At 48.8% G+C, this 10,000-nt stretch overlaps 1 protein-coding gene across 1 annotated transcript in view; it reads left to right on the top strand.

Moving 5' to 3' along the window:
• The first annotated feature begins 2,466 nt into the window (after positions 1-2,466).
• Positions 2,467-10,000, top strand: part of fbxl5 (F-box and leucine-rich repeat protein 5) — a 12,431-nt gene continuing 4,897 nt past the window's right edge. Inside the window, exons 1-9 of the mRNA XM_064334198.1 lie at positions 2,467-2,657; positions 5,412-5,627; positions 6,203-6,298; positions 6,556-6,817; positions 7,063-7,242; positions 7,420-7,545; positions 8,380-8,528; positions 8,750-8,832; positions 8,991-9,569. Coding sequence (XP_064190268.1) covers positions 2,574-2,657; positions 5,412-5,627; positions 6,203-6,298; positions 6,556-6,817; positions 7,063-7,242; positions 7,420-7,545; positions 8,380-8,528; positions 8,750-8,832; positions 8,991-9,569 — 1,775 coding nt within the window. The 5' untranslated portion in view covers positions 2,467-2,573. The remainder of the gene's footprint in view (positions 2,658-5,411; positions 5,628-6,202; positions 6,299-6,555; positions 6,818-7,062; positions 7,243-7,419; positions 7,546-8,379; positions 8,529-8,749; positions 8,833-8,990; positions 9,570-10,000) is intronic.

Genomic DNA, 10,000 nt, shown 5'->3' with positions numbered 1-10,000 from the left:
ATACGGAATTGGCGTTTAGCCTAGTATGTTCCTTCGTGGAAAATAACTTACCCCCGATGTGACAAAGAATATCCAATTCGCCAGAATGCACAGGGTGGGCCGCAAGACGGACGAACAGCATTGCATTATTGTGGCAAGACTCTAGAGCTAAATCTCTAGAAAATGATGTCGCATAAACTGTATTGCCGTCGCAAATTGAGCTGCTTGTTGCGCAAGGTGTGTTGTGTTTTATAACGATACGGTTTCTTGTTTCATGAGTTGTCCCTGCTTGCTGCTTGCTTTTTGTTATTGCCCAGTTGTTTTTACTCGTTGTAACCTGTCTGTGGCTGATCAAAGCTAGCCTCTAGTTGGACAAGCTGGACTGGTTAAATCTATAATTGGTTTCACAAATCTGTAGAATGGATGCACTCATCTGAAAATGGTTTCATTAATTCAACCATTTTACAGACTTCCCAGCTGAATATTCCATCTTAAACCAGCCTATGAAGTACAGTAAGTCAGTCCACCAGTCTGACCACCAGTTTACTCTACCAATTTAACCAGTCCAACTTGTCCAACTAGAGACCAGCTTTGACCAGCCAGTATTCATTTCCCCTGTTTTACGTTTCACTCATTTTAAAGGCTCGTTCAGTGAAAAGATTTGTGATGGGTCGAGCTGCAACTGGTGACTGAAAAACTCAAAAGGTTTGCAACATTCTAAAACTGACCTGTTCCCATAAAAGGAGCTAGATGAGACATTGCTCATGGTTAGCACAGAAACTATTCTTTTTTTATGTCGGAAAAATGTAAAACATCATCAGCCATTATTTAGTTAATGCCAATTCAGACTGCCAGTACAAAAACAAGGTGACATCATCTGAGAAGACATGGGATTGATAAATATAAAACTCTAGTTCAAAAGCCTCAGACGAGATCTTGAATACAGCAGTCCGAAAGTCCTTCAATTTAGGACAAAACCAAAACATATGACTTAGATCTGCCTTAGACAGGTGGCAGCGATCACACGTATCGTCATCAGTGGAGTGTATTTTAGACAATTTGACTTTACTGCAGTAAGTCCGATGGAGAACCTTAAACTGAATAAGAACCAGACGAACACTCGATGTTGTCCCATTCACCCTGTTCAAAGCTTCATCTCAAGTTTTATCAGGGATATTTATTCCTAGCTCTTCCTTCCAGTCTCCCCGGATCTTAAGTGTTATATTGTAAAATGACACGGTGGCGTCATAGGTAAAAGAAATGAGACCACTGAGATACGCAGGGGATTGTAAAATAATATCTAATCTTTTTCTTGGTTGTAAATTCAAAAAGTATGGACTATGAGTTGTAATACAGAGACAAATCTGGAAGTAACGAAACACATCAGACCGTTGTAACTGAAATTTAGCGTAAAGAGTGTTGAAGTCGGCAAAAGTGTAAAATATTTTAAAGGCATTCTGTCCTATAAGGAGGAGGCTGACCCTCCAACTGGTCCTGTAGTCTAAGTATTCTTTTCTGCCAATCACAGCCAGAACCTTTCGGAACATCAACAGCGAGAACATCAACACTGTGAGAAGGTGTGATCTCAGAGGATTTACACGATGTAATTAAACAAATTCAAACCTAATAAATTGCCAGTGACGGATGGCATTCCAATTGAAGTCTATAAATCAATATAAAAATCCAACATTTTTAAAGAATTGGAGACTGCTAACAGCGTTCAGTTGTGACACACGTATTTTATCTAGACGTATCGCAGTAAGTCTCAGGCAAATTTATAGGATATATTTTAGGGGCGTTTCACTAGAGATAATATCCTACATCTCGAAACAATTGAACACCAAGAAAAGGAAGAAGAAACTGGGATCATGTCTGTAGCAGATTTTGAAAAGGCTTTTGACAACATAAGGTAAAACTTAATCAAAACATGTCTGAAGTTTGGGAGGGTTGAGCGGGAGGGGGGCCTTGCCGAGCTGCTGAAGAGCAGCGCGGAGGCTGGCGAGCCGTCTAGCGTCATGTCAAAGATGGGGGTGCGGACCAGGATGTTGCAGAGACAGACAATGCAGGCTGCTGCGGGGAGGGCCTTTTCCATCAAGCTTATGTTTCGTGAGTGTCCGAGAAAATGGCTCTTTCCTGTGGCCAGCCATGATATGTGAATGTGCGCTGAACTTTCTGAAACGAGATACCCTACAGAATGTCAGACTCAAATCCTGGACGGCTGCTGTACTCAATAGTGTTTGATGTGTTCGAGCACTTAGGTGTTTAATTTAAGTCATTGATTGGCTAAAGAGTCTGCACACCATGTTTCCAAGGCCTAACTTCTCTGCTGATTGAAAGGAAATCACAAAAACCAGTAGAGACTGCATCCCTCCAGGACTGGAGTTGACCTATGCCCTACACACCGATCCCACACCCGACATCATAAACAGTACTGCTACGCATAACGTGTCACGTAAGCATGACATGACGTCCAGTAGGTTGGGTCACATGACAGTGGAATAAACATGGCTGCCTCCGTTAAGGCTTCGTATTTCCTCTAGACTCCACTGTCTCGCAGTAAGCAACACGGCTCTCGGTGTTTCCATGGAGTGAAGATGGCTCCGTTTCCCGATGAGGTGGATGTTTTCACGGGCCCACACTGGCGAATGAAGCAGTTAGTGGGTCTTTATTGTGAGAAGGTGAGGTCAACTTGTTTTGTGATGCATCTCGCGCATTATTAGCTGAGTGAAAAACAAGCTTCCAAACGTCGTTATCTAAACGCTTGAATCGAGCCAACTGCATCATAGACTACGCAGAGATCAGATAGCCTCGGTACTTCGGGGTTCCCTGCTACTGCTGTTATTTTATGTAAAAAACGCAAGCAAATTTACTAATTTGGCTGATTAGCTGGTCCCTAAAGAGGCTAAGTTACCATCCTGTAACTGATTTCATCCGAACGTTGGCTAGCGCCATTGATATTAATTTCCACCTTAGCTAGCTAGTTGGTGGATATCCAACCTGAGATGCAGGTTGGCTAACATTTCAAGAGTGTGATCATATCGGATCGCGTCGTTAGCGAGCTAATAAATTGACTGATATACTAATTTAACGTTACAAAACGCAAAGCACCGCCCGGTTGTTAACGATGAAATGTTAACTAGCGCTATGTGTGCTCTGTTTATGAACGCTATTCAGCGTTAACGTATATCGTGTTTTGAAAACAAGTGTGGTGGCTACCACTCATTTATTAAATGCGTAAGCTGTATGCTAACTAGCTACCGTGCTAACGTCACACTACGTTAGATGGATAACTTCTGGAACACGTAACTAGATAACGTTATACGGCTACGGTACAGTCAGGCTATTCACTGTATGCGTGGTCTCCTGGTTTAGCTAATGATACAGTATTTTGGCCTAGCTATCGTTTATTTTCGTTTTCATTTTATTTAGCGCTATTTAACGTTAGTGTTTCGACTGAGCTTTTATAGCTGGCGACTAGCTAGCTAATGGGAGTTATGGTCGCTGTGACATTAGTGAGCTAACGACGGCATTGGCTTTTAAGTCACTCTGCCGTAAGAGACCGTCTGCTAAAACTTGACATCGTCGTATGTAAGTGCAGATTTATGGTGGCAAATTGTTCTCGTCGGCCACCGCCAGCTGTTTCCTCTCAAAGGCAGCCAGGTGTATTGACCGACATCATGTAGCGACGAATATCTGGCACTATGTAAACAAGAATTAGAATTAGCTTTGCTTGCTTGCTAACTCTTCCAACAAGCATGACAGAAGACGATATCTAATCTCAGTAGTGTTTGACAAAACATCACCTGATTTTTGTTTTTTGGTCACGCAATATGGAAATGCCTTTATTAAATGCGCTGCCATGTTGTCGTTTGTTAGCTGCGTAGCTGGCTAACAAATGACGTTTGTTCCTGTTTTGTGGCGTTTTAAGCTACGTCCCTTGACTGAAAAATAAAGCACGTATTCCTTGGTTAACCAAGCAATGCCTCTGTAAAGTTCTGCATACCTGCCGTTTTTATTAGCTTGCTATCCAGCTACTGGTTATTAAATCGGCGAGGGGGACCACCACGACAGTTAGAGTGAAAAAAGCTTTTTTTAAATTTTATTTTAATTTTTACATTACAGACGTCAATGTGTGTTTTTTTTTTAAGGTGCAAGGGCTCGATTCAGGCTAACGCGGTTCCTTTTAACTTCACGGATCAGTCTTGGCGAAGTGTTTCGGGTCTGCGCGTGTGTCTGTCACTCTGCAGGTGTGCAGGCGGGCGGGGCCTGCCGTCCCCGTGGATTGTGACATCACGTCCGTTGGAGCCTTGATTGGATTAGTCGCTGTTTTAGCATTCAGCATGTCTTCTGTCTGTTTGGGGGTGTGAGCGATAATAATGGGCGATGATAATAGTGGATTTTATTCTTATAGCAACTTTCTCTGTCCGTGTTTAACGGTGAAGTAGTGAAGGTGACCATGTCCACCACCAACGAGCAGCCCGCCCGTTAGTGATGCAGGGCAGCTATTTGGCAGTACATTCGCTGAGGTGGCCTGGGAGCACGTCGTTTTGAAAAAATTGAGGCAATTAGCAGACACTCATATCTAGACATGCTTGTATTCTTTTACGTACTATCTATTCACACAACTGGGTATTCTGCTGAAGCAATTCGAGCACCTTGTTCAAGGGTATTACAGTATTGCCCCATGTAGGAGTCAAACCTGCAACCTCAGAGTCACAAGCCCACTTCTCTTACCATTATGCTGTGCTGTTGCCCTGGGCTACCCCCCCAGTGAAAAGGTGCCACACTAATAACCACGCTGAACTGGTTTCTCTCTCCTCTCTCCATCTGAGAACAGAATGGCCTGTGTCCGGCATGCTGTGCCTTTCATAATGCAGTATTTTACTGTAAACTGAAACGCTGTCAATCCCTTAATGTACCGTAAGAACGCGGGATGGAAAACACTTGTTCAAGTCAGTCTCGGGTGCATCAGGACAAAGCCTGTTACAGTTTGTAAATCACATGGGTAACGCACCTCATTCGTGCTATGAGCTTTTGCATGTAGCGTGCGTGTTAGAGCTATGGGAATGGACGGGAAGCTGACCGGTGGGGTGAACATCACATTCAGTGATTTTGGGAGATGTTCTTACGTAAGCGCGCGCAAAAAAAACGTGGGGAAGAGGGAAGAGAACAGAGACCAAAACAAGTGTTCACTGTCACTGCTGATGGTGGCAGTCAGTATGTAAACAAGATGATAATAGCAGTTTTGTTAAAGATACAGTGCTTTAAGTAGCAGTTGGACTTGAGTGTACTGTGCTAAAAGTATAGCATTGTCTTCTGGGTTGTTCAGGGTTTGAACAGTTGACTTTTGTCTGCGGCCAGCGAAAGACTTGGACAGAAAATGACTTTGTGTTTTTTGTAATTTAAGTATTTTTTATTTTTTTTTCCCCCAGCTGTCGAAAACGAACTTCTCCAACAATCAGGACTTCCGGTCCTTCCTGCAGTCGCTGTGCGCCACGTTCACGGAGTTTAAGATGCACGAGCAGATCGAGAATGATTACATCATCTGCCTGCTGCAGCAGCGCAGTAACACCGTCTACAACGTGCACTCCGACAACAAGCTGTCCGACATGCTGTCCCTCTTCCACAAGGGCCTCCGCAACGTCAAGGTGGCTGAAAAAAAAAATCTCTTCCTCCCTCTCACTCTCCTTCCCTCCCTCTTTCTCTCCTTCCCTCCCTCTCTCTCTCCTTCCCTCCCTCTCACTCTCCTTCCCTCCCTCTCACTCTCCTTCCCTCCCTCTCACTCTCCTTCCCTCCCTCTCACTCTCCTTCCCTCCCTTGCTATCTCAGCTGTAAGTGTGTCAGTAGCACAGAGATTCTTAGGGCAGCAGTGTGTGAGTAGCACAGAGATTCTTAGGGCAGCAGTGTGTGAGTAGCACAGAGATTCTTAGGGCAGCAGTGTGTCAGTAGCACAGAGATTCTTAGGGCAGCAGTGTGTGAGTAGCACAGAGATTCTTAGGGCAGCAGTGTGTCAGTAGCACAGAGATTCTTAGGGCAGCAGTGTGTGAGTAGCACAGAGATTCTTAGGGCAGCAGTGTGTGAGTAGCACAGAGATTCTTAGGGCAGCAGTGTGTGAGTGCAGCTGCCTGTACTGTCATTGTGCCTCTCTTCACTGCCCCCTGCATTACGCCCCTGTTAGGCACAGTGCGTTTACTCCCGTGCATTATGGCTTCTCTCTGCCCAGAATGAGTGTGAGCAGCTGAACTACGCGCAGCAGCTGAAGGAGCGGCTGGAGGCCTTCACTCAGGACTTCCTGCCCCACATGAAGGAGGAGGAAGAGGCATGTACACACTATTACACTCTCACCATGTCCCAACAATGTCCTAACGTCCCCGCAATGTTCACACAATGTCCTCATAACGTCCCCACGATGTCCTCATAATGTCCCCACGATGTCCTCATAACGTCCCCACGATGTCCTCACAATGTCCCCACGATGTTCTCATAACATCCCCATGATGTTCTTGCACCTTACACACGATTCCCCACGACTTTAAACTGACGGGAGTCTAAACTGTGTCGGGGTGTGTCTGGCAGGTGTTCCAGCCCATGCTGATGGAGTACTTCACCTACGAGGAGCTGAAGGACATCAAGAAGACGGTGATGGCCCAGCACTGCAGGTGCCCCGATGGCGAGGGCAGTGTGGGCTGTGGGTGCCCCCATGGGGACAGTACTGGGGACTGCTGCTGCCCCCTTGTGGACAGCACCTCAGGGGTGTTAAAGGGCCTGAGCTTGTGGAGCCAGGCCGAAGGCCTCCACCGCGCCTTCAAGTACTCTGCTCACGAGAAGTCAGGCAATGGTGAGCAGTGGCCTTTCGTCAGTTTGAGTCATTGTGAGTGAGTCGGTTTGGGTGGTTGGTTTGAGTGAGTGATTATTAATGAGTCGGGTTGGGTGGTTGGTTTGAGTCATTGTGAGTGAGTCGGTTTGGGTGGTTGGTTTGAGTGAGTGGTTATCAGTGCGTCTTTTTTGGGTGGTTGCGTTGAGTCATTATGAGCGAGTCTGTTTTGGGTGGTTAATTTGACTCATTGCTGTAATTTTGGGCAGAGTTGGATGACAGCCCCGAGCAGCCTGTGCCCATCCTGCCCCCAGAGGTCCTGCTGAAGGTGTTCCGTTACCTGAGCCCAGAGGACCTGTGCCACTGTGGCCAGGTGTGCACATCCTGGTCTCACCTAGCAAAGACTGGGTCGCTGTGGAAACACCTGTACCCAGTGCGCTGGGCTAGAGGTAAGGAACAGCATCGCTGTGTGTGTGCGCGTGCGCGTGTGCATGCATGTGTGTGTGTGTGTGTGTATATGTCTGTGTGAGTGTGCACCTGTGTATTTGTTTGTGCAAGTGCAGTGCTCCCTCCCTGCTGCAGAGGGCGCTGTGAGCTGTAACCCACCCCTGTGTCCCTGTGCGCAGGGCAGCACTGCAGGGGGCCTCCGGAGGACCAGGAGCAGGAGCCGGATGCTGAGTGGGTGCAGAGCCGGGAGGACGAGGGCCGGGCCTACCAGGAGTGGGACGAGGATGCCGACATCGACGAGTCTGGTAATGCCAACAGTGTCCTAACAATGCCCCAGTAGCACCCCAATAACACCCCAGTAGCACCCCAATAACATCCCAATAACACCCCAATAACATCCCAATAATTCCTCGAACACTGCACTAATGACACCCCAGTAATATTCCTGTAAAACCACCAACAGTGCCTGAACATCACTGCTAACATGAGGTAATAAAGCTGTGTGTCCTATCAGCATTGCAAACGTGAGCTAATAAAGCTGTGTCCTATCAGCATTGCAAACGCGAGCTAATAAAGCTATGTCTATCCTGTACTTGCTAAGTGAGCTAATAAAGCTATGTGTCCTATCAGCATTGCAAACGTGAGCTAATAAAGCTATGTGTCCTATCAGCATTGCAAACGCGAGCTAATAAAGCTATGTCTATCCTGTTAGCATTGCTAACGTGAGCTAATAAAGCTATGTGTCCTATCAGCATTGCAAACGTGAGCTAATAAAGCTATGTGTCCTATCAGCATTGCAAACGTGAACTAATAAAGCTATGTCTATCCTGTTAGCATTGCTAACACGTGCTAATAAAGCTATGTCTATCCTATCAGCATTGCCAACGTGAGCTAGTAAAGCTATGCACTTCCTATCAGCATTGCTAACATGAGCTAACAAAGCTATGCGCTTCCCATCCTCACTGTTAACATGAGCTCATCATTGCCGCTACTAGTCGCCATTAAACACATACGGGAACATAAGTGATAACAGAATTGAGATAAGAGTGCCGTCCTCGGGGCCTGGAGCCTACACTTCCCATCAGCCCTGCTGTGTGCGCTGGTGCACTGCTGAGTGTCGTGTGGGCCTCTGCTTTCAGAGGGCGCCCTGGAGGACTCTCCCGCCATTGGCGCCATTCAGAGGGAAAAGAAGGTGCTCAACGGGATCATCCAGAACCTTCTGCCCGCCGTTGGGCCCTCGGTCAGATCCATCGTCCTGGCCTATAGCGTCGCCCTGTCCAGCAAAATGGTAACTTCAAAGAACCCTGTGAAACACCATTATACAATCCTTTGTGGAGATTACGTGTGACGTAGCTCCTTATATAATGCATTTAAATATACATTGCCTTTATGAATATTGCTGCATATGCCATCCTTTTACTCGTGTAGCTGCTTGTATAGTGTGTGTAACTGATACAGCACCTGGAAGAGTTTTTAAACGTGCTTTACTATCCCTGTGTTCTGCTCCAGGTGAGACAGATCCTGAGCCTCTGTCCCAACCTGACCCACCTGGACCTCACCCAGACCGACATCACAGACTCTGCCTTCGACAGGTAACGCATGCCTTACTGTCATCTGTCTTATCCAACCTTGGGAGCAACACTGAATCCTGCGGGACGTGTTGGGTGTGGGGCGTGCGAAGGGCCTGTCTCTGCATGCTGAGGCATTTTACACATGTAGTTTACTCTCTCTCTCTCTCTGTCTCTCTCAGCTGGGCGTGTCTAGGGGCGTGTCAGACGCTGGAGCACCTGGACTTATCAGGCTGTGCGAAGATCACAGACCTCACGCTGAAGAGGCTGTCATTGGCCCTGGGTGACTTGGCCCCGCCCACCGCCCCGCCTGCTGCCCCGCCCGCCTCCGCGCCGGCTGCACCTGGCGCGCGACAGGCCCTGGTGTTCCGCAGGCGTCCGGGGGGCCGCGCCCACGGCCCCGCCCAGATCTGGGTGCTGGACCCCGCTCAGCTGGCCGACATCGAGGACGAGTGGAGGTGCTGGGGCGGGGCCTGTGACGGGAGGCGGGGCCTCTCAGAGCCCCTGGCCCCGCCCACCCCCGGGGCATGCTGCTGCAAGAGAAGCAGGAGGAGGGGCCTGAGTGCTAAGTGGCAGCAGTACGGCAGTGTGGGAGGGGCCCTGAGCGGCCTGAGGACTGTTTCCCCCTCGGGGGGCGAGGACGACTTTCGGACTAAACTGGCAGAGGAGGCGGAGAAGCCCCGCCCCCGGAGGGAATCCTGCCGTAGACTGAGGCTCCTCAGCCTGTCGGGCTGCTTTGAAGTCACAGACCTGGGCCTGAGGTAAGGCCCACCTGCGTATGGCCACGCCCACTTCCCCCTCCCCCCTGGGCCTGAGGTAAGGCCCACCTGCATATGGCCACGCCCACTTCCCCCTCCCCCCTGGGCCTGAGGTAAGGCCCACCTGCGTATGGCCATGCCCACTTCCCCCTCCCCCCTGGGCCTGAGGTAAGGCCCACCTGCGTATGGCCACGCCCACTTCCCCCTGGGCCTGAGGTAAGGCCCACCTGCGTATGGCCATGCCCACTTCCCCCTCCCCCCTGGGCCTGAGGTAAGGCCCACCTGCGTATGCCCACTTCCCCCTCCCCCCTGGGCCTGAGGTAAGGCCCACCTGCGTATGGCCACACCCCTTCCCCCTGGGCCTGAGGTAAGGCCCACCTGCGTTGGCCCACGCCACTTCCCCCTGGGCCTGAGGTAAGGCCCACCTGCGTATG

Source organism: Anguilla rostrata, chromosome 4, assembly GCF_018555375.3.
Source record: "Anguilla rostrata isolate EN2019 chromosome 4, ASM1855537v3, whole genome shotgun sequence".
Taxonomy (NCBI): Eukaryota; Metazoa; Chordata; class Actinopteri; order Anguilliformes; family Anguillidae; genus Anguilla; species Anguilla rostrata.
Note: the sequence above shows the minus strand (reverse complement) of the source record. Positions and strands in the feature narration are given on the sequence as shown.